General features: G+C 47.8%; 1 protein-coding gene across 2 annotated transcripts; it reads left to right on the top strand.

Moving 5' to 3' along the window:
• Nucleotides 1-5,989: 5,989 nt before the first annotated feature.
• Cdc25b (cell division cycle 25B) lies at nt 5,990-17,559 on the top strand. 2 transcript variants are annotated; one of them, XM_028756864.1, is made up of 16 exons: nt 6,004-6,417; nt 7,161-7,282; nt 7,935-7,986; nt 9,972-10,013; nt 10,155-10,191; nt 10,422-10,544; nt 10,639-10,761; nt 11,455-11,589; nt 11,964-12,044; nt 12,133-12,306; nt 12,519-12,611; nt 13,058-13,120; nt 13,282-13,380; nt 13,566-13,699; nt 15,980-16,091; nt 16,246-17,559. In XM_028756864.1, exons 1-16 carry the CDS (start codon nt 6,218-6,220, stop codon nt 16,384-16,386), a joined length of 1,731 nt encoding a protein of 576 aa, XP_028612697.1. In that variant the 5' UTR covers nt 6,004-6,217; the 3' UTR covers nt 16,387-17,559. The 2 variants fall into 2 exon arrangements, with proteins under 2 accessions (XP_028612696.1, XP_028612697.1); XM_028756863.1 differs by lacking the exon at nt 10,639-10,761 and having other exon boundaries at nt 5,990-6,417; nt 10,422-10,589.
• Nucleotides 17,560-22,859: the final 5,300 nt, after the last annotated feature.

Below are 22,859 nucleotides of genomic sequence, written 5' to 3'. Positions count from 1 at the left end.
AGAGAGAGAGAGAGAGAGAGAGAGAGAGAGAGAGAGAGAGAGAGAGAAACAAAACTCAAAAAAAACAAGCAAAAGACCAGTAAGACAAAAAAAATGCCCAAAAAGTCTACAAAAATACCATTGAGTTCATTTTGTGTTGACCATCTACACCTGGGCTCAGGATCTGCCCTTGAATGTTGATTGATATACTCAATGACACACCAAGGGGAAAAACTGATTGTCCCTTTGCTAGTGGGTATCAGTTACAGATAGCATCTTGGTTTGGGGTGGGACAACTTTGTCCACTTCCTCTTTCAGTGCTGGGACCTGGTCTGTCTTGAACCTGTGCAGGCCTTGTGCATACTGCTATAGTCTCTTTGAGTTATATGTGTATCAGTCTTGTTGTGTGTGGAGTCATTATTTCTGTGGAATCATCTATCACCTCTGGCTCTTAACCATCATTTTGCCTTCTTTTCTGCATAGATCCCTGAGCCCTTTGGTAAGGGTTTTGATCAAGACGTCCTATTTAGGATTGAATGAGGTTGCCATGTTTTAAAAAGTCTTGGAAGAGCAGCATCCAGGATGACAGGCTGAGGAGCTGGGGTAGACAAAGCTTCTAGGTCAAGAAACAAAGAGGACCAAGGGCGGTGCTCTGGGAGCTTCGGAGTTAAGGGCTCTAGAAATTACCAACAACACTTAGGAGGAGGAACTGATAAAGACAGAATCAGAAATCAGGTCAATGTTGTGATCTGCAAGGCCAGAGAAGAAAGTGTAACTCTCTGCTCTTCAGATACATGTTTCTCTTTCCATGTATATATTGGATCCTGAGATTCTCTACCTTTGTCCACATTTCTCATGCTAGTCTTTTCCCTTCTACATGTGCCATAAGAATCAAACTTAGGGCCTCATGCTTGCTAATCCTATGCTCTACCCCCAACCATATTTTCCAGACCTTTAAGAACTCCACTTTAGCCGGGCTGTGGTGGCGCACGCCTTTAATCCCAGCACTTGGGAGGCAGAGGCAGGCAGATTTCTGAGTTCGAGGCCAGCCTGGTCTACAGAGTGAGTTCCAGGACAGCCAGGGTTACACAGAGAAACCCTGTCTCGAAAAAACCAAAAAAAAAGAAAGAAAAAGAACTCCACTTTAGCCAAACAGTGATGGCACAGACCTTTAATCTCAGCACTCTGTGAGTTCAAGACCAGCCTGGTCTACACAGAGTTCCAGGAATGCTAGGACTACATAAAGAAACTGTCTCAAAAAAAAAAAAAGGCAAAATAAAAACCCTACATGTGCTCTGAATATAAAATCTTTGATAGGTGGATTATAAAAGTTTCCCTTAAGTTGCCACATGTGTCTTAGAAAAGATTTTAGAGATTACTTGTTTCTCCAAGTGTATGAGACTACTTGTAATCTCCAAGTAGGCAGCTCTGGCTACATTGTGCTATAGTGCTTCTGGTTTTGAATCTTACACAGAGGCTTTTCCCACCCAAGATATAAAAAGCATTCTTCTAAACTGAGTGTAGTGGCACACACCTTTAATCCCAGCACTGAGGAGGCAAATTACTAAAGCCTGTCTGGTCTACAGGGCAAATTCCAGGACAGCAAGGGCTACAGAGAGAAATCCTGACTCAGAAAAACAAAGACAAAAGCATTCTTCTAAAACAATCAGGGTTTTCTTGTTGTTGTGTGGTTTGGTTTGGGGTTTGTTTGTTTGTTTGTTTTGAGACAAGGTCTCACTATGTAGCCCTAGCTGTCCTGGAACTCTGTGTAGAACAGGCTGGTATGAATTCACAGAGCTGACTGCTAGAATTAAAGTCTGGTGCCACCACACCTGGCTTTGTTTTTGGTCTTTGAGTTAGAGACTCAGTCTATAGCTCAGGGTACCCTCACTCTTGTTATTCTCTAGTCTTAGCTCCCAAGTGACAAATATTCTTTGTTTGCTTGCTTAGATTTACTTATTTTATATCTATTGTCTTAATCAGTGTCCTCTTGCTGTGAAAAGACACCATGACCTCAGACACTTGTTTGAACTTTCATAGGTTTAGTTCACTGTTATGGTGGCGAGCATAGGGCCATGCAGACAGACACTGTGCAGGAGAAGTAGCTGAGAGTTCTACAGACAGCAGGAAGAGAAAAGAGCCACTGGGCCTGGCTTGGGGTTTTGTAACCTCAAAGCCCAACCCCAGAGATACACATCCTTCAGCAAAGGCCACATCTACTGCAGGAAATAGTGCTATTCCTAAGCGTTCAGATATCTGAGCCAGCTTTGGGTGTCATTCTTATTCAAACCACCATATGTATGAATGCTTTGATCACATATATGCCTGTGCACCAAGCCTAGTTATCTGTAGAGGCCAGAAAAGGCCATTGGATCCCCCAGAATGAGCATTACACACAGTTGTGAGCTGCCATGTGGATGTTGGGAATCAAGCCTGCTTCTTACGGAAGAGTTCAAGTGTTCTTTAACTGCTGAGATGTCTCTCCATCCCCTACACATATAACCCAGGACCACCTGCCTAAGAGTGACGTCACCCACAGTAGGCTGGGTCCTCACACATCAATCATTAATCAAGAAAAAGCTCCACAGACATGCCTATAGGCCAGTCTGCTGGAGGCATATTCTCTCTTTTTTTTTTTTTTCAAGACAGGGTTTCTCTGTGTAGCCTTGGCTGTCCTGGAACACTCACTTGGTAGACCAGGCTAGCCTTGAACTCAGAAATCCACCTGCCTCTGCCTCCCAAGTGCTGGGATTAAAGGCGTGCGCCACCACCGCCCGGTTGGAGGCATATTCTCAATTGAGGTTTCTGTTAAGCCCAAAGATTGGAGGAGAAAGACCATTGACCCAAATCATCATGGCCAAATTAATTAAAGCAAGCACTTAATTAAAGTAAGCTTTTTTTACTCTGTGCAAAGGCTGCCTCCCCCTAAGGCGGGGTTCAAGAGCTCAGCTTTGGATATAAGGAAGACAGGGCTTTTAGAGCTCAGGGGTAGGGGTTCCCAAATGGGAGGTTTGATGGGCAGAATAGAAAAGGTTACAGGAGCAGAACACAAACACAAGCTATTCCTAATGACCACCTAAAACAAAGGCATGGTTGCAAGATGAGCATGATAAGATAGTCATAACAACGGGTAGTCAGAACTATGGGTAGTGATAGGTGTCAAGTAACCTTTTGAAACAAAGGTAGGGTTGCAAGATGGTTATAAGTAACTTATTGAAACAAAGACATGATTGCCAATCCCGGAACAGGCAGTACAGAACCATTTGTAGTTAAGGCTACAGGTGGGACGGAGCCCAATGCTTGAGAAACAGAGGTCTAATCATAAACAGGACTAAACTTAGTTTGTCTTTACTATAAGATGGAACCTTAGGCTTGCCTAGGCTGGTTCTTCAGTTTCTTCTCCCCAGAAGACTCTAGTTTGTGTCAAGTTGACAAAAAAAATAATAATAACCAGCACAATAATATTTTAATATATTAGATTAAATACAATACTAAAAATATAAAAATAAAACTTACTATCTTTACTGTATTTGTGTATATTTTTTGCTGTATTATGAACAGATGCCAGGAACCAGGCCTTTGCACTTGCTGGGCAAATGGTCTACCACTGAGACACACCTCCGGCCCTCTTTTTTTTTTTTTTTTTTTATTGGTAGTAGTCTGGGGTTGTTTGTTTGAGACAAGGTCTCACTCTATAGCCTAGGCTGGCCTCGATCTGTTAAGGATCCTCATTCCTCTCTCCTCCGAGAGTTTACAGAGTACAGGACCGACTGAGGCCAGCTTCCCTTTTGCTTTTTTGATGTGGCTACTAGGAAATCTTAATTCTGTTTGTGGCAGTCATCCACGTCTGCCACCATGTTTCCTATGGCTAAATACAAATCATCTTCAGGAGAGAATACAAGAAATTTCTCACAATGCTGTTTCTGAAGATTTAGGCATGGGGCTGCCTTTTGTATCATATGATGTTGTCCTTTGAGTTTTTGATGGCTCATAAATTTAACATGCCACAGCTATGAAGAAAAAAAAAAGATGTGTGTTGGGGGACCGGTAGGGGAAACAAAGTTTTTAAAAGGCCCTGGAGAAATGGCTCTAGGTTAATAACACTGTCCTCTCCCAGAGGACCCAGGTTTGATTCCCAGCACCCACATGGCAGCTCACAATCTGTCCTGCACAGGCACAAGCAGGCAAATGGTGCACAGACAGGCAAAGCACCCATTTTAAGCACCCATAACATAAAACTCTGCAGGTTGCAGCGTAAAATTTTAACATGCCAGTAATGGCGCTTCATACCTGGAATCCCAACACTCAGGAGTCAAAAGCAGCCTGATCACCATAAATTTGAAGCCAGCTTGCTCTATATACAGAGCCAGAAGCCAGCCAAGTCTACATAATGTAACACCCCTCTCCCTAATCTCAAGAAGCGCAAATCTTTTAACTGATCTCCAGGGATTAGTGTTTGTTGTTATTGTTGTTTTAGCTGAGTATGTATTTTATGATCTAAGTGGGAAAATGACCTTCAGAAGGGTGTTAGTGGGTATCAGGTGCCGTGGGGAGGACCCCTTTCTCCTCCACTGGGACAAGGAGCACCTTTAGTTGTGGGACTTCATGAGATTCAAGTGATCTTCACAAATCAACACAGCAGAGCTCCTCCACACCCAGAAGGGTGTGTGTGTGTGTGTGTGCTGGGATGCAGGGTAAAGGGAAACCGGCTACGTTGGTTTTGAAAAAACAATCCTCAGAGCGATTTTCTTCTAGGTGTTTGGAACAGAAGGCCGTGAGGGGACACATTTCTCTCCCGGTCCTGGCATTAAGGGCTGTAGGTCTGGGGCTGGTCCCCAGCAGCAGTATATAAGTTCCTGGCGCACCACAGGAAGTGGGGAAAAAACGCTGAAAGACAAGAGCTGCGGTGGCTCCACTCAGGTGTGGCTAGTGTCCTCCTCCTTCACACACAGCTGAACTTCTTAGACCCCATTCCTACCCTTATTACTCTTTTGCCATCCCTACCTGGTGGGCCTAGGGTGGTGGTTAAAACAGCGAAGGCAGGTGTGCAAATCTTCTCTTAGCTCCTAGATCCTGTACTGCACCCCACGACCATCCCAGAAGCCACACCTTCACTGTGGAATTTGAAAACGTTCTCAATTGCCCACTAGGTCCTTCCCAGCTCATTCCAGGAAAACAGACTAGGCTGCAAGGTGATTAGATCATTAGAAAACCCTCATTGTAAATTAATAGCAAATTCAGCCTCTTTCACCTTCAAAGAAACACTAAATATGGTACTATTAACCCCAAATTAGCCAAGCCATAAGTGAGTGTAAGATTCTTCCCTAACTGGATTCTCTGGTGCCAACTGTCTACTGCAGAAATCACTGCCTAAATCTAAGCGTTTAATTCTCAGGGGTTATAGGAGAATATTGGGCTCAGTGGGATCACGTCTAAACTCTGGAGGCCCTGAACCCAGCAGTTCCGCTGTGCCTCGCAAAGCGCCGCCAGCGAAAGACTGCAGCTGCTCGGTGCGGCCCAGGGGCGTTGACAGGGAGGCTGCACGATCAGAGCAGTCCCTGAGGGAGCCTCTATGTCTCTGCCATTCAATCAAACCCGTGACCTTAAACGAGTTAAGGAACTTTTCAACGCTCAGCTCTGTGAACTGGACAGAAAACGCAGTGTTCACAGCATACTTGTCCTGGGCTCAAGCAGTGCGTCGCACCGTCCCTTACCGGTGACCGTGCGTGATGGTAAACGTCGAGGGCTCCTTTCGAGGCCACCCTAGAGGTTAGCTACTCCCTCTGAGGTTAGAGGGCTACTCCCACCTCCAAACCCTGTCCCAGGAGGCAATATCCTGGAGATCGGGGAGCGGGGGGTTAGCCCAACTCCCTGAGTCACCCTAAGAAGCCGGGCGGGCAGAAGTAGCTGGTCCAGCCTCAGCCCCCGCCACGAGAGCCCCGCCCTTGGTCCCGCCCTCCCGGAACCGGCGCCCCCATTGGTGGCGTCCGGCGGCGCTGCCGCTGTTATTTTTCGAATATATAAGGAGGTGGAGGTGGCAGCTGCCCAGCTCGGCGTCCTCCCCTCCCTTCCTCCCCACATCCCTCTCCTCACTCCCAGGCCCATTGCTCTTCCTCCCTCCCTTCCCTCCCTCCTTTCCCTCACCCCAGGCTCACTCTCGGAGCCGAGCCAGCTGGGTCGACGTCTGCTGGCCGCTGTACTTGTGGCCCTCTGGCTAGCCTTTGCCCGCCCCGCCACGATGGAGGTACCCCCGCAGAAGTCTGCGCCGGGCTCAGCTCTCAGTCCTGCCCGCGTGCTGGGTGACATTCAGCGGCCGCGCCACCTCTCAGGCTTCGGGTTTGGGTCTGATGGCTTCCTGGGGTCTCCGGAGCGTACGGCTTCCTCCTCTCCGGTTACCACTCTTACCCAGACCATGCTCAACCTCGCTGGGCTCGGCAGGTAGGATGCCCCAAGGGAGCTGGGTGTGGTGGTAGAGTGGGAGGCCCTGGACCGGGAGAGACTAGGCACCAGAGCTAGAAGTGCAGAACACCAACGCCTTTAGCTTTGTTTCAGTGACATGGGACAAGAGTGCTAAGTCAGAAACTATGCGACTTACACCCTCCAGATGACCGTCTAAGGATCATTTATTTACCTCAGTGCTCCTTCATTGTGCCTCCAGCACACTATCCTTAGGCAGAGGATCATGAGGTTGGCATAGAAGTGGGTCTTAAAAGGCTGTGCCCTGCTCTTTGAAAGCACCCAGTATCTCCCAAACTCCCCTAAGGCTTAACCTGACAAAAGACTGGCCACCTCCTTAACCGTACCTGTGGGGTCCCAGCTGGGTGGTCCAGCTGCAATTGAGAGCCAGGTCTTGCTTAGCCTTTGCCTCCAGGAAGACGCTGGATAGGTGAGGATGTGAAGAGCCGGAGAAGGTTCTACAGAGCTTCTGGGATGTCTCCTGCCCATCCTCCTCATTCTACCAGACCCTTAGGAAGGTCTTTCCTGAGCCAGTCAACCTAGAGAAGATCCTCTCGGGCCTCAGTGGAATGAAAAGCTTTGACCTGAGATACAGGCTAGTCCTAGGATCACCTCTCAGTGATAGATGGGCCCTTCATAGTTAGGGAATACATGGGAGCATGGACTCACCAGCTTCCAGATCCAACATTCATTTCTTTTTCTCCTCCTCTGTGCCTCTTTCTTAGTGAGACCCCAAAACCTCAAGTAGGAAGTCTGTCGTTCCAGAACAGACTGGCAGACCTATCCCTGTCCAGACGCACCTCTGAGTGCTCCCTGTCATCTGAGTCCTCAGAATCTTCTGATGCAGGTAAGGCCCAGGGCTCCTAGTGGGGTCCCTCCACACACACACCCCACCAGAAGAGATCAGGGAACTTCTTAGACCTCCCAAATTCTCTGCCCATCAGATCACCATCCTTTCCAAAGCCTGATGGGCCCAGAATCTTCTCCCACCTTGCCTCCAAAACTGTGAAGAAAACAAACCTCTGGTGGGTCTTACCACACCCAACCTAAACCTAGAGCCTGAGGAAGGATGGCCCTTGGTAGGAGATGGTATCTCACATTCGAAAGCTAGCGGTGAAGTCACTAAACTACAGCTCCACCCAGGAGGCGCTCAGTACCAAAAGTTGGTCCTTGTGAAACATTCTTTTAAGCTGTAGCTTTTCTCCTTAGAAAACCATTATCTTTTCCAAGTTGTTTTAAACCAGCTTAAGAAAAATGCTTGGGAAGCATTGTACTTAAAAAAAAAAAAACAAAGTGTAGAAACCTTTTCCATAGTAAATAGAGAATGTAGCCCTGTGTCCTTTGGGGGGCAATGTCCCATGCTTAGGGTTCATAAGTAGGTTTTGTTTCATTAAAGTATGTCTTGATCTCAAATGGAAAGAGGATTCTTTTTCCTTTCTTGGGGAAAAACTAAGCAAGAAAGGCTGATACTTGCAAGCCAAGGTACTCTATCCCCCCAGGTCTCTGCATGGACTCCCCCAGCCCTGTGGACCCAGAGATGGCAGAACGAACGTGAGTCGAGAAGGGAGGGGGCCCACAACTGAGGACTTGGCACTGCCCTTGGGGACTGATCTTTCTTTAAGATTTATGTTTAATTATGTTATATGTTTCTCTACATGGGGATATGTGCATGTAAGCCTGTGGTTCTACAGAGGTCAGAGAGGGCTTTGGGAGCCCTTGGAGCTAGAATTCCAGGTTGTTGAGAGTTGCCATATGTGGGTGCTGGGTACTGAACTCAGGGTCTGTGCAAGGATAACAAATGTTCTTAGTCATTGAGCCACTTAGTCACTCTCCAACCCCCAGTATCCTGCTTTCTTACAGGGAAACCAATTAATAGGTAGGTTCCTCAGGATCCCCATTGTGTGGGGTTAGTTTCTTCCTAAGTCTTGAGAACTGGCTCCTTATTTAGAGAAGGGCCTGTTATCATAGAAGCCAGATGAGTGTGGCCTCTGGGAAAGTACACTCCAGTATTAGCTCCAGCTAACACTGTCATTCGGACAATGTCCCTCCTGTTTCCATTTTTCTTTTTCTCCTGTACACATTATTTGTACATGTGAAATTCTTTCCAACTTAAAAATATGGTCCTGCTGTGTGTGACGGTCCGTATCTGTAATCCCAGCTCTCCAGAAGCTCAGACAGAAAGATAGGCAGTTCAAGGCCAACCATAGTAAGATCATATCTCAAAACCTAGGCCAAACAAAAAATCATGTTTGCAGACTAGCTAGACTGGCTTGGCTCATCAGTAGCTCCCAGTGTTTCGTGACACTTGACCAGACCCTTTGCAATAGGGAGTGGAGAGAGAAAGCTGGTCTTTGCTCTAAGAAGACACCTCTTCCTTGGCTATGGCACAATAGAGCCTTCTAGATTACACCTGTTCCCATCCAGCTGCTGGGGTAGCTGTCAGTCATTAGGAGGGACAGCTGGGCATTGCCAGCCGCGCTTTTGGTTTAGGGTGGCGGTTACTATTTCCTCCTGATGCCTTAGATCAGACTGTGCTGGTCTCAGGGTTTATTCGCAAACAGGAAACCGAGTATTGGGTGGGGATGGGAGGAGTGTAGGTTGTTTTTTTAGTGACAACACAGATCCCTCACCCCGAAGGCCCAGCTACCAATGATGCCAGGCCTCTCTGAGGGCCACTTGGGAACCAAGTGGCTCTCTAGTCTGTACTTTTGACTATTTACAGTTTCTCAGAAAGAAGCTGGTGTGTGTGTGTGTGTGTGTGTGTGTGTGTGTGTGTGTAAGCTCCACACTACAGGTGCTCCAGCAACATTGGAAGGCAGGGCCTGTATGTAGAAGCTGATGCCTCAGCCTCAAATGGAACATCTGTTGGAATTCCTTGCCGCCTGGCCTCTTCTAAGACAGAAGGAGGGGGTGGAACAGAGGTTGAGTCTTAGAAAATTCCATAGGAGGGAGGAGAGAATGTAACCCTGTATACTTGTCGCCAAAGGGTCTGCTGGGCTGATTCAGAAAAACACCAAAGCAGCTCCTGTCCTGGAGGGAGCCAGGCCAGTTTCTCCTAGAAGAAAGGGAAGTCCAGCATTGCTGGCATCCACCCCCAGGGTCACCTACATTACAGGGTACCTTCATCCTGTTGTCATGGGATGGATCAATGCCTTTCATGGTGGCCATATGGCCCCACTAATGTAATTTGCATACAGGTGGAAGGCCTGTGCTAGTGTGTGCAGGCTGGCGAGACTGTTGCCTTGGTGATATCTTAATGACCCTGTGGCCTGCCCCAGCTGTCTCCATCACTGCCTTTCTCTGGGCCTGCTTTTCATTCAAGGCAGCCTTTACAATCCCCGGCTGCCTCAAACCCTTCATCTTTAGTCCCTGGTCCCACCAACAGTGCACCTCCGTTTTCTACTCTCCCCTCCCCTAGCCTGATCACAGACCCTTGTCCCTGTTGCTGGCCCTTTGGGGATGGGCCTGGCTTGGGCCTGAAGCTTGTGGTAGATGTTGGGCTACAGGGGACATGGGTCATTTCTGCTCTCTCCTAGGTTTGAACAGGCCATTCAGGCAGCCAGTCGGGTCATTCAAAAGTGAGTCTTTCCATCCTTCCCTAACTACCTCCTGCCGTCTCATGGGATATAGATGGCCTGGGTTCAAGGAAATCTTGCCTGTTTTAAGTCACTGGCTCCCAGTGTCGCAACTCTGAACTGTTCTTTTTTTTTTTTTTGCAGTGAGCAGTTTACCATAAAACGCTTCCGATCGTTACCAGTGAGTGTCCTCCAAGGCCTGACAGGGGGCTTAGACATCCTGGCTGGCATGGATATCCTGGGGGTGCCTGTGAGAGGTGTTTGAAGTAGCCAGGCATTCCTGGACTGATTGGGGGAGGCAGAGTTTCATCTTGTGGGCTGGGGAGTCAGAGCAGGGTAGCAAGAGGTAGCATTCCTGGGTGATCCCCAGAATGCAGCCTTTAGTAATTACTGCCCTGTTTGGTTCCCTAGGTAAGGCTGCTGGAACACAGCCCTGTGCTACAAAACATCACCAACTCCCGAGCACTGGACAGCTGGAAGAGAACTGAAGCAGGCTACAGAGTTGCCAGTAGTCCTGCAGAGGACAAAGAGAATGTGGGCTTCCAGAGACCAAGATGGAGGAGCTCCAGGGAGAGAAGGGTACACTGGGTTTATCCTGATATTTCCTCCTCTCTACTCTTGCTCACAGCATGGATATAGCTTCAAGATGCCACAGAAGCTCCCTCATTCCAGCCCTGCCCAAACTTTGGCAGAATGGGTCAGCTGCAGAGAGGCCTTTACCCAGAGGCCCAGCTCAGCCCCTGACTTGATGGTACATAAGGAAAATAGGGCCAAGAAACAGCTCTGAGGAGAAGTGGTGGCTGGAGAGAATGCTCAGTGGTTAAAAGCACTGGTTGTTCTTCCAGAGGACCTGGTTCAATTCCCAGCACCCAACCTACCTCACAACCTCTATAATACCAGTCCCAGAGGACCAGTCCCAGAGGACCTAACAACCTCTTCTAGCTTCTGTGGGCACTGTTTGCAAATGATACACAGACATATGTGCAGGCAAAATACCCATACACATAAAATAAAGTTAAAAATTTAAAAAAATATCTGGATGTGGTGGTGTATACCTTTAATCCCTTCACTTGGGAGGCAGAAGGAAGAGAATTTTTGAGTTCAAGGCCAGCCTGACCTACAGAGTGAGTTCTTATCAGGATAGCCAAGGCTACACAGAGAAACCCTGTCTCAAATAAAATCAAATAAATGAATAAATAAATAAATAAATGGAAAAGCTATAAAATATTTATGTATATATAAATGTTTATATCTATATAATATGAAATTAATTTAAAATGTAATATAAATAAATAAAAGCTAAAAAAAACTTAGAGAGACAGTAGGAAAAGGAAAGGGTGGTCTAGACTCCTTCCCCACCAGTCACCCAGGTACTGGAGACTTATCCTCAGAAGGAGTGACAGGTCCCCACCTGAGTTTTCTGTGCTTGTTGTCGTTTGGACAGTGTCTTAGCACTGAGTGGAAGATGGAAGTAGAGGCGCTGAACCCTGTGGAACAGTCTTCCTCTTCCTTGACTCCTGTCGAAAGGGCTTCTGAACAAGATGACGGATTTGTGGACATCCTGGAGAATGACTTAAAGGTAAACAGCCTTGGTCCACAAGGCCCCTACGCGCTCTCTGCTTGGATAGTCCAGACTATCAGCAAGACTACAACCTCACCCCAGTGTCAGAAGAATTTAAGGGAACTGATGTTGACCAATCAGAAGACCAGGTGGGCTGGTGCTACAGAGGAATGGAGGCTGGGCATGAAAAAGGTACTTCTCCTGGTTCAGGGCAAGCTCCAGCAGCAGCAGCAGCAGCTGGGGTTCATGTAGTTCTTTGGGGTGGAGGGTGCTGCCATAGTCAGCAGGGCTGGGGACAGCCTAATGTTTCTGGGAGAGTAAGCAAGAGAAGACTCTCCATGGTTTATGTCATGCTTGTGTTTGTGATTCTGTCCTTACTGCTTTGACCTCAGGGTGATGATATGGTCCCCGCAGGCATGGAGAACCTCATTAGTGCCCCACTGGTCAAAAAGCTGGATAAGGAAGAGGAACAGGTGAGGCCCAGTAGTGGCCCCTTGGAGCTTAGGGGATGTAGGGTGGAGGGACCAGGCGCTCTGACTCCTGCCCTGTTACTCTGGCCAGGATCTCATCATGTTCAGCAAGTGCCAGCGGCTCTTCCGCTCTCCGTCCATGCCATGCAGTGTGATCCGGCCCATCCTCAAGAGGCTAGAGCGGCCCCAGGACAGGGATGTGCCTGTCCAGACCAAGCGCAGGAAAAGTGTGACACCCCTGGAAGAGCAGCAGCTGGAAGAACCTGTTAGTTCCTTCCTCCCGGGGCTGGGCTGGCACTGTTCACCTGTGGATGTGTTTGGGCTGAAGATGCTCTGGGGGTCCTCTCTTGGCCAAGTGGGTAGCGGTGGGTAATGGGCAGGTAGTTGCTTAGGTGGCAGGGAAAGAAGGTCTCAACCAAATAGCACTGGGAGGCAGTCTCTTCCCTGACCCTGGCCTCCATCTGCCTTGCTTTCCAGAAGGCCCGTGTCTTCCGCTCAAAGTCCCTGTGTCATGAGATTGAGAACATCCTGGATAGTGACCACCGTGGATTGATTGGAGATTACTCTAAGGTAGCACTCTAGGACCTCAGGAGGCTTCTGCTTCATCCACTCTGGACCCCTAGTGCAGGAGCTATCTGTCCCCAGAGGGCCCCTCTTGTATCTTTTCATTCTTGTTCTCATGCAGACTCTTCCCTCTGGCTCCCTTTCTGATGCCACCTCAAATCTGTCCAGGCATCTGCCATAGCTCAGCCTTGAAAAACATTTCCAAATGAATCTCTGGTATGCAATCTCCTGCCTCAGCCCCTGGCTTTCAAACCCAAGAGCAGGAAGCAAGAAAGTCTAGGGCTTTTTCCTTCCTCTTTTACCCTCAGAAGGTTGTTTCCCTGGGTCCCGAGCCCCCAGAGGTTCCACTCTGAGCTGAATCTGAAGGTCAGAGCAGGTGTTGCCTCTGTCCTTCCAGCCTTCACCCCTTGCTGCATTTCCTTTCCCTGACTCTGCCTCATCCTCCTGTTCAGGCCTTCCTCCTGCAGACTGTGGATGGCAAACACCAAGACCTCAAGTACATCTCACCAGAAACTGTAAGCAGGGTTGAGCCATTCTCCAGGTGCATTGGGGACTACCTTTTTTGGCTTTTGTCTTCCCCTGGGGATGGGCTGCATGTACAGACCATCAGAAGAGAGAGGGAAAACCTTGGCTACCAGCTCCACCTGCTGGCACCAACTCTGATGGCCTCCTACAGATGGTGGCCCTGTTAACAGGCAAGTTCAGCAACATCGTGGAGAAATTTGTAATTGTGGACTGCAGATACCCCTATGAGTATGAAGGCGGGCATATCAAGGTGAGACGGGTGCTGGTAAGGCCAGACCCTCCGTTCAGACTCCTTGCCAAGAAGATGAATAATAACCTTCCATGGTGAATTTCCCATGGAGATGATTCTGCCCAGCAAGAGGTGGGGTTACTTACCTGGGAACTGAACAAGGGGCATGGTGCAGGCTACGGCTTGACCCCCAGATCCTCTGACAGAATGCTGTGAACTTACCCCTGGAACGGGATGCCGAGACCTTTCTGCTGCAGCGTCCCATCATGCCTTGTAACCTGGACAAGAGAATCATCCTCATTTTCCACTGTGAATTCTCGTCTGAGCGTGGACCACGAATGTGAGTCCTAGCTCTGACCCTCCCTTATGGCCAGTGGTCAGCCGGTGCCTGCCCTAGGCTTTCTTTGCCTGGTACTAAGTGCTAGAGCGTCTTGCTGCATATGATAGCTCAGAGCTGATCTTAACCCTCCTGTTGTAGACAACACATCTTACCATTGTCTTCTTTCCATCCACATCATCAGACCATCTTTCATCCATTTGCTACACTCCTACAAAATTGGTCCTAAGTCTAGTAGCATCCTTAAAATCTAAGGACACTGTTTAAGGCACACTGTCTGTGACACTCAAGCATTTGGTGTCCTGTTCCTGTGCTGGCAACCGCTGGGGTTTGTTGCCTTCCTCTGTCCCTTCATTCATGATCTTTTCTGGTTATTCCTCTGCCTCCTGGTCCAGGGTAGCCATCAGCTCCACCTAGCAGCTGTTAGCAGCTGTCTCGGTGAACCAGAATCTCTTCCCATTCCCTGTACAGGGGCTTCATCCCTTCTGCATTCCCCTCCCCTCTGGGGTTCCAGCTTTCTCATCTGGTTCCTGCTGGGCAATGGATTAGTCACAGGGCTCCACTCTTCCATCCTTCTGTTCCTCCTTTCCTGTCCTCTCTTGAGTTCTTATCTGGTCTAGGAGACTCTGGAGTATGTGTGTTTTTTCTATATCACTATATTAGTGACTGAATTAGGTCTTTCACATATACTAGGTAAGCACTCTACCAGTGAGGGTTATCCCCAGACCCTTTCACTACATTTTATGTATACATGTATGCATGTATGTATGTATGTATGTATGTATGTATGTATGTATGTATGTATTATGGTATGCATGTGGAAGCCAGAAGATGACTTTATAGAATCAGTTCTCTTCTATCACATTTCAGGAGTTTCAGGAACTGAGCCCAGGTTGCCAGGGTTATTCAGCAAGTCCTTTACCTGCTGACTGACCTCACTGCACCCTCCCATGCTTTTTTTTTTTTTTTTTTTTTTTTTGCTTTTTTTGAGACAGGGTTTCTCTGTGTAGCCCTGGCTGTCCTGGAACTCACTCTGTAGACCAGGCTAGCCTTGAACTCTTGAACTCAGAAATCCGCCTGCCTCTGCCTCCCAAGTGCTGGGATTAAAGGCGTGTGCCACCACCGCCCGGCCCCTCCCATGCTTTTAAAGAAGTTTATTTTGATCCAAGCAGTGGTGGTGGTGGTGATACACTCCTCTAATCCCAGCACTTGGGAGGCAGAGGCAGGTGGATTTCTGAGTTTGAGGCCAGCCTGGTCTACAGAGTGAGTTCCAGGACAGCCAGGGCTATACAGAAAAACCCTATCTTGAAAAAAAAAGTTTATATGAAAACACTTTACCTATATGTATGTATGTACTCTATATGCATGCTTGGTGCCTATAGACATCAGAAGAGAGTACTGGATCCCCTAGACCTGGTGTCATATATGATTGTGAGCTACAATATCGGTGCTGGGAACTGACCCTAGATTCTTTGCAAGAGCAACAAGTGTTCTTAACTACTGAGACTTTTCTTCAGCTCTTGGCCCTTAAAAAAAAGTGTGTGTGTGTGTGTGTGTGTGTGTGTGTGTGTGTGTGTGTTATACATGGATGTGGTTACATACATGTGTGCATATAAGTACATGTATGAAAAGAGTCAGAGGAGGGCCTTACACATCCTGCTGTATACTCTCCAACTAATTCTCTTGAGACAGGGATTCTCACTGAACTTGGGCTTAAGGCTGTCAGCCTAACTCCAAACAATCCTCCTGGTTTTACCCTCTACCCTCAATGCTGGGGTTATAGGTTTTTTGTTGTGCTGGGGATTAGAACTCAGGTCCTCATGTTTACTCAGCAGGTGCTCTTACCCACTGAGCCACCTCCCACCCCTACCTTTTTTTGAGACAGGTCTTCCTAAAATCCAAGCTGGCCTTAAGCTCTTTTAGTTCAGGCAGGTCTTGAACCTATAATCCCTCTGCCACAGAATTCTGTGTAGCTAGGATTACAAGCTCTGAGTGGACCTTGACTGTGTCACTCTGTCACCTCTCTTGCTTCCTCTTTTCTGGGACATGTCCTAGAGTGCTGTAACAGAGGTTATGAAGCAGCCTTCCAGAAACAGTGGCCACTCCTGGTTTACCTCTGCCTTCACCCCAGTGTCTTCTACCCAGTAGTCAGGCTTGCCTGATAGGTGACATTCCTAGTAGGTGAGAAGCCTGTGCACTTGGAGGGTCTTAAAGCCGTGTGTACAGGGCATGGTCTCTTTCTGACATATGGCCTGCCCTGAACCTCCTCCCATGCTGCTCCAGGTGCCGCTTCATCAGGGAACGGGACCGTGCAGCTAATGACTACCCCAGCCTGTACTACCCCGAGATGTACATCCTCAAAGGCGGCTACAAGGAGTTCTTCCCACAGCATCCGGTACCATGGGTGGGATGGCCACAGCTCTCCCAGCATGACTGTAGGGACAGGGTCCAACTAGGCTGTAGACCCTATCCATACCCCACCCCCACCCCCAGAACTTACTCTTTCTCCCATACTGATGGGCTCTCCTCATCTTCTCACGCTCCTCTAGAACTTTTGTGAGCCCCAAGACTACCGACCTATGAACCATGAGGCTTTCAGGGATGAGCTGAGGAACTTCCGCCTCAAGACACGCAGCTGGGCTGGGGAACGGAGCCGGAGGGAACTCTGTAGCAGGCTGCAAGACCAGTGACAAGCCAGCCTCAGTCCTGCTGCCATCCTTACCTCGTGAGGCTTGGGAGCCAGTGGGTCCCACAGGCCTATGAGGCCACCTACCTGCTAGAGGCCTCAGGTGCTATAGGGGGTTGGGGGGATGGTGTGGTGTCACATCTGTCTGTCCCTGTCCTCAATTTTCCTGTCTCACTCCACTAATTTTCTGTATCTTGGTACTGGTCCTATGTTAAAGAGCTGAACGTGATGGGTGGATACCAGCTTCGAGGAAGTCCTTTGTGTTCAGTGGGAGCCCTTTTACAGTCTTGTTTTCCTTGTTTGTGTTAACTCTTTGTCTTCCCCCTTTCTGAGGAGAGCCTTGGCCCTTTAGGATGAGCACAGTAGCTTCTTGGGTGGCCTGGACACAAGATGCTGCCCTGCTTCTGCACAGGGCTGTGTCTGCTCTCCTCTCCTGGCCTCTGCATAGATGCCGCCATTGGAAGCATAAGTGCTTGCTTTGTCCTTGTTGTAGCCTTACCTGTAGCTCTCATTTTTGTCTGTCTGAATTAGCCTTGTTACAGGACACACTGACAGCTGGGGAGGCTTCCTTGTACAGCTGGGAGCTAGAGATTCAATATCGTTTACTCATTAGGCCTGGCTTTTGTTAGCCTAGAAAGGGATCCTTCTCCTTTAAGGCCCCCAGGGCTAGAGCAAAGGCCTAATTCACGAGCCTCTGGGAGCCCTGTCCTCACTACTGTGAACCCCAGAGCCTCACTCGTCAGAAGTTGCTGCTGGGCAATAGACCAGTCACTGAGCTTTCCCTTTTTGATCCCTCTCTGTCCTTCCTTGTCCTCCTTTTCATATCTGCTCCAGAAGACCTCTTGTATGCATGGTTTTTCTGTGTTGTTGTACTAGTGACTTGAGTCTAGGCCCTTTGTTGGATGGTCATGGACGCACAGAGCCTTGTACACATATATGCACACAAACCGGGTGGAAGTATTTTTGGTAAGCGTGATGGCCTATGGCAGGAGTGTATGTGTGCGTGTGAACAAGGTCTCTACACTAAGCATTTGGAAATATTAAAGGAATATTGTCCTAGAGGGAAAAAAAGCAACCTCTGGGGTCAGAATCTACATATGAGAAGGTCATGCTGGAAGGCCCCAATGAGTCCTCTGTTGGGGCCTTGGTTCAATAAAGCACTGAGCAAGTTGAATAATCTGTTTGTTATGCGGAGCCCCTGACCAGCCCCTAGCAGACTGGATGGTAAGATGGGGGTAAAGACACAGCAGTGGAGGTGGAAAGTCTTTCTGGAGAAGGGACCTTATACCTCATGCTCCCTTCTGAAGTTTTTTAATGCTCTCTGGTTTTTTGTTTGTTTGTTTGTTTGTTTGTTTTGTTTTGTTTGAAATGGAGGAAGGGTCCTCTCCCTATATAACTCAGAATGATGTCAAACTTATGGCTGCTGGCTTGACCTCCTTGATCCTGGGGTTGTAATCATGCACCTCTGCTCCTAGCTGGTGAATCTCATCCATGATTCTCCTGCTAGGGCTTTGGATCTCCCTGTTCCTCTCCCCTCTTCTCCCCTTCCTCATTCTCCTCCCTGTTCTCTCCCCCATCCCCCTATGCTACCCAAGCTCTCCTGAGCTCACCCTTCTTCTAAGCCCACTCTTAGTGTTAAGAATGACCTCATCACACCTCAAGGAATTGCCAGCGGTTTCCATTGTCCTCGGGCTAAACTGCAAGGATTATGCCGTAGTCCTTAAAATTTAGGTCTTGCCCAGATGTGTCTCCTCAGAAGAGCAGAAAACATCCAATCCAAATGAACCAAGCCTCTCAAAGAAAAATAATTAATGAAACTGTGTCTTATTATGTAGTCCTGGCTAGCCTAGAACTTATGATGTGAACCAGGTTGGCTTCAAACTCCTAGAGATCAGTCTGCCTCTGCCTCCTGAGCTAGAATAAAGGGGTGTTCCAGCCTGCCCTGTACTAGAAATCATTTTTTTTTTAAATACCAGTGCAAATGATCCCTAAGTATGAGCTCTGTGATTATTGGCCTTTTTGAGCAACAGTGCAGCCAGGCTGGGGTATGGCTCAAGTGGGCAGGAGGTCGTGATCCAGAGTGCATACACCTTGGGTCTGGATCTCATTTTCTATGGGGTTTACTTTGAAGTAGATAGAGCAATGATTATCTGCCCCATTTTCAGTTACCCTTAGTCTAGAGTGCCCTAAACAGCACAGAAAATGGGGTATGCTGGGATGTGGCTTTAATGGTCTAGGCCCTGGGCTTTGTGGATGGAGGGAGGGTCATAAAAGATTCCCCACTAAACAGCATCTATCTGGGTAAGGAACTCACCTCAGAAAAAGGCACATATTTCATACCTATACAAGAAAATAGATGAGGGACAGGAAACAGACCACTCTGAGCCCAGGTGGTCTGGTGTCACAGGAAAGCACTGGAGGCTCTGAGAAGGCACTTACCTGCCCTGAGGACACAGCAGACAGAAGCAAAGACATTCCATCCCACCCAAGACATCAGTCACCCCGCACCTCTGAGATCATCAGGGTGGCAGCTAGGGCCAGCCTGCCTTGCTTCTGTATCATCTGTCTATATTGTCCCTGGACAGGATGGAGCCTATCAAGCCTAGGCCCCATGTAACCTTGGTGATGTCCCTGTGTTGTGTGACAAAGATTTTCCTGGGGAGAGGAAGTACATGTGTCCTACTTACTGTTTCTATTGCTGCACTGAAACACCATGGCCAAAGCACTGTGAGGAGGAAAGGGTTTATTTGGCTTACACTTCCACAGCACTGTTCATCACCAAAGAAGTCGGGACAAGAACTCTCACAGGGCAGAAACCTGGAGGAGGTAGGAGCTGACACAGAGGCCATGGAGGGGTGCTGCTTACTGGCTTGCTTCCATGACTTGCTCAGCCTGCCTTCTTGTAGAACCCAGGACCACCAACCCAAAGATAGTACCACCCACAATGGGTTGGGCCTTCCACCATTGATCACTGATTAAGAAAATGCCCTTCAGCTGGATCTTAGACGCTTTCTCAATTGACGTTCCCTCCTTTCAGATGACTCTAGCTTGTGTCAAGTTGACCTAAAACTAGCAAGGTCTACTCACAGCAAACCCACAGGTCCAACTTAGTGACACAATGAATTTTATTAGGGTTACTTTCAGGAACAGAAAAGACTCAAAGACAATGGTTCAAAAATGATTCAAAGACCAAGGCTCAGGCAGCATAGGTAACAGTTCACAAAAGGTAGGGAACCTGGGGCTCACTGCACGGCCAGCAGGCAACTTACCGCACGGCCGGCAGGCAGCTCAACAGGCTGGAGAGCGTCCTTTCCAGCTGCCTCTGTTGATAAAAATCTCTTCCTGGCAGCTCTTGTCTCAGTCTTCTTTGAAACTTTTATCTTCTCAGAATCTTTTTTTCTTTTCAGCTCAGTATCACTTTTTCTAAGAAGGAAGCTCAGCCTGCCTTCCTTCCTTCCTTCCTTCTTCCTTCCCTCCCTTCCTCTGTCCTTCCTTCCCTCCCTCCCTCCCTCCCTTCCTTTCTTTCTTTTCTTTCTTTCTTTCATTTTGGTTTTTCCAGACATGGTTTCTTTGTGTGGCCTTGGCTGTCCTGGCATTAGCTTTATAGATCAGGCTGGCCTCGAACTCAGATCAACTGGGACTAAATGTATGTGTACTGCCCACCTCCTACTCCTACCCCTGACTCAGTTTTTTTTTTTTTAAACTGGCAAGGAGGGGCCTAGTGAATCTTCTCAGTTTCAGAGACTTCCTGGAGCAATTTTGAGTTGTTCATTTCCTGCTTAAAGAGCCTCTGAGCACGATGGAAACTGTTACACAACACCCTGATCATATGAGTTCCCACTTAAGCCATAGTCACAACAGTAGTCATGGGGTACTTTGTATGCTACAGATATCTTTAGACATTCTGTCTTCTCAGCCTCTAGCGAGAGACATGCAGCACATTTTATCCAAGAGCTGAGAGGTGGAGAAAATGCAGAGGGCATTGATAAAGACTGGAGATAGAAGTCCTTCCCAAGACAAGTCTTATTGTCATCCATGCCAAGGAAGGCAGGGATCCTAAGCAATCATGAGTTTGCCTCTTGATTTCTGCCTTCCCCAGCACATACACTCCCTTGGGAAACTGTACCCCAGGATTTGCTCTCCCTTGGGAACCTGAGGTGAGAGCAGAGGTGCATGCCTTCACCTCCCCAGGGAAGCTGCTGTGATCCTCTTAAAGTGAAAACATGGGACAGGAGGTGAGGCATTTAAACCCCTGGGACAGCCAGTCATGGTGGTTTTGCTAGCATCAGTCTGGAGCTCCAGCTTATGGAGAGCCTGGGAGCACCCATCACTGTGCTGCCAACTCTTCAGAGTAGGGCAGAAGCACAGAAACTGTCTGTTTTGGCCTTGCTGAGGCAGGTCATAGAACCTGGGAGGCAACAGGGAGAACCATCATCTACTTTATGAACTTCTTAGTCTATGACTCTTTCAATGACTTTTTTTTTAGACAGGCTCTTACTGTGCACTCCTGAGACTGGCCTGGTGCTCATTATGTAGATCAGACTGGCCAGCTCACAGAGATCCTTGCCTCTGCCTCCTGAGTGTTGGGATTAAGGATGTTCACCACCAGGCCTGAGTCAATGACAGTGTTTTTAAAAAGATGGTGGTTTTGTTTTGTTTTGTAGTTCTGGGTTTGAACCCAGCAAGGCAAGCTCTCTACCACTGAGTTACATCCCTAGCATGTGTCTTCTTTTGTTGTTGTTGTTGTATTTCTCTGTGTAGCCCTTGCCTGTCCTGGAACTCACCCTGAAGACTAGGCTGTCCTTGAACTCAGAAATCTGTCTGCTTCTATTTCCTGAGTCCTGCTGGGACGAAAGGCATGTGCCACCATCACCTGGCTGTGTGTCTTTTTAAATAGAGACTATCAAGGGCTTTCTTGCTGGTCCAGGTCACCCCAACTCCATGGGCGAGAACTATTCCGATCCCTATTTTAGCACTGGTTCAGTCTCTCAGGAACCTCCTATAAAGTCTATAGCTGGTCCTCTTTTGTTTATAGTTTTTTCATTTGGCCTAATGATTTTGATATTGTGTTGTCTCATTAATAAAGTAGGTATTTTTTAGTGCTGAATGTATAAAATGGATATGTATCATTCAATTCTGTTCTGCTTTATTTACTTATAGTTTTTGCAGAGCTGTGTATGGAGTTCACACCTGCTCAGCAAGCACTGCCTACCAGGTGTGGTGCCTCCGCGCTCTTTTCTTTTCAGCTCTTTCATGGTTTTGCTGTTGAGACAGAGCCTCCTGAGGCTCAGATTGGTCTCGAACTCACTATGTAGTTGAGGATGACTTTGTTTCAGCCTTCCATGCATCTGGAATTATAGGATTTTGCTACAAGGTTCAGGGCATCTTCTTTTTCTCTTTGATTAAGATGAAGGTTTCAGCTGAGCACAGAGGCTCAGCTGTAACCCCAACATTTTAGAGGCTGTGAAAAGCCAGACTAACTCAAGATTTTCTCAGAGGCTCTATTGGAAGGACTAAAGAAATTTGAGTTCTTTGTCCTTGTCCTGGAGTGGGCTTAGCAAGGCTGGTCTAGGGCTGGAGCCAGTGCCTCTTCAGGAATCAAGGTTGCAATTTCTGGGGACCCAACTCTTCCTCCTAGGCTGCTGTTATCAGTCGTAAGGCATTCCTTGTCCTCTTTGCCAATGTTGTCTGATTTAGCTCTTTGCTGACTTTGGCCATTCCCACCACCACCATACCAACACTGCCACTACCACCTCTGCAAATAGTTGGTAAGAGGTACTTCTTTCCTCTTTTTTTTTTTTTTTTTTTTTTTTTTTTTTTTTAAATATTTATTTATTTTATTGATGAGTACACTGTAGCTGTCTTCAGACACACCAGAAGAGGGCATCCAATCTCATTACGGATGGTTGTGAGCCACCATGTGGTTGCTGGGATTTGAACTCAGGACCTCTGGAAGAGCAGTCAGTGCTCTTAACCGCTGAGCCATCTCTCCAGCCCAAAATTACTAGTGTTTTTGTTTGTTTTTCAAGATACAGTTTTTCTGTGTTAACAGCCAAGAGGTACTTCTTAATGAACTTGCTTGGCATATGTCATCAGCTTATGTAAGACCTCCTGGTCCTTGCTTCTGTCTTCTTTACTTCTCATCCCTGGTCTTCCCACTTGATACCTCAGGACCCTTATTCCTGTGGGTTTGGGCAAGGGGGCTGAGGCTAAATTTCTGTGATTTTCTAAGGCCAGTCCGTGGGCTATGGTATGAAACTTGTCTTTAAAAAAGCAAGGTCTTCCCATGTTGCCCTTAAAACCACTAAGTTTAAGTTGATCATCTATTTAGTCTCAACCTCCTAAATATCTGGAACTATGAGTCACTACCTCTATCTAGGATTTGTGTGTGTTTGTGAAGACTAAAGGTCAATGTCAATATGACGTCAGGTGAGTTTTCCACAATCCCAGCTTCATTCTTTGAGACAGAAGCTCTCA

The sequence above is a fragment of the Grammomys surdaster genome, unplaced genomic scaffold, assembly GCF_004785775.1.
Source record: "Grammomys surdaster isolate TR1022 unplaced genomic scaffold, NIH_TR_1.0 129, whole genome shotgun sequence".
In the NCBI taxonomy this organism is placed as follows: Eukaryota; Metazoa; Chordata; class Mammalia; order Rodentia; family Muridae; genus Grammomys; species Grammomys surdaster.
The sequence above is the reverse complement of the archived record's forward strand: the minus strand, read 5'-3'. Positions and strand labels throughout refer to the sequence as shown.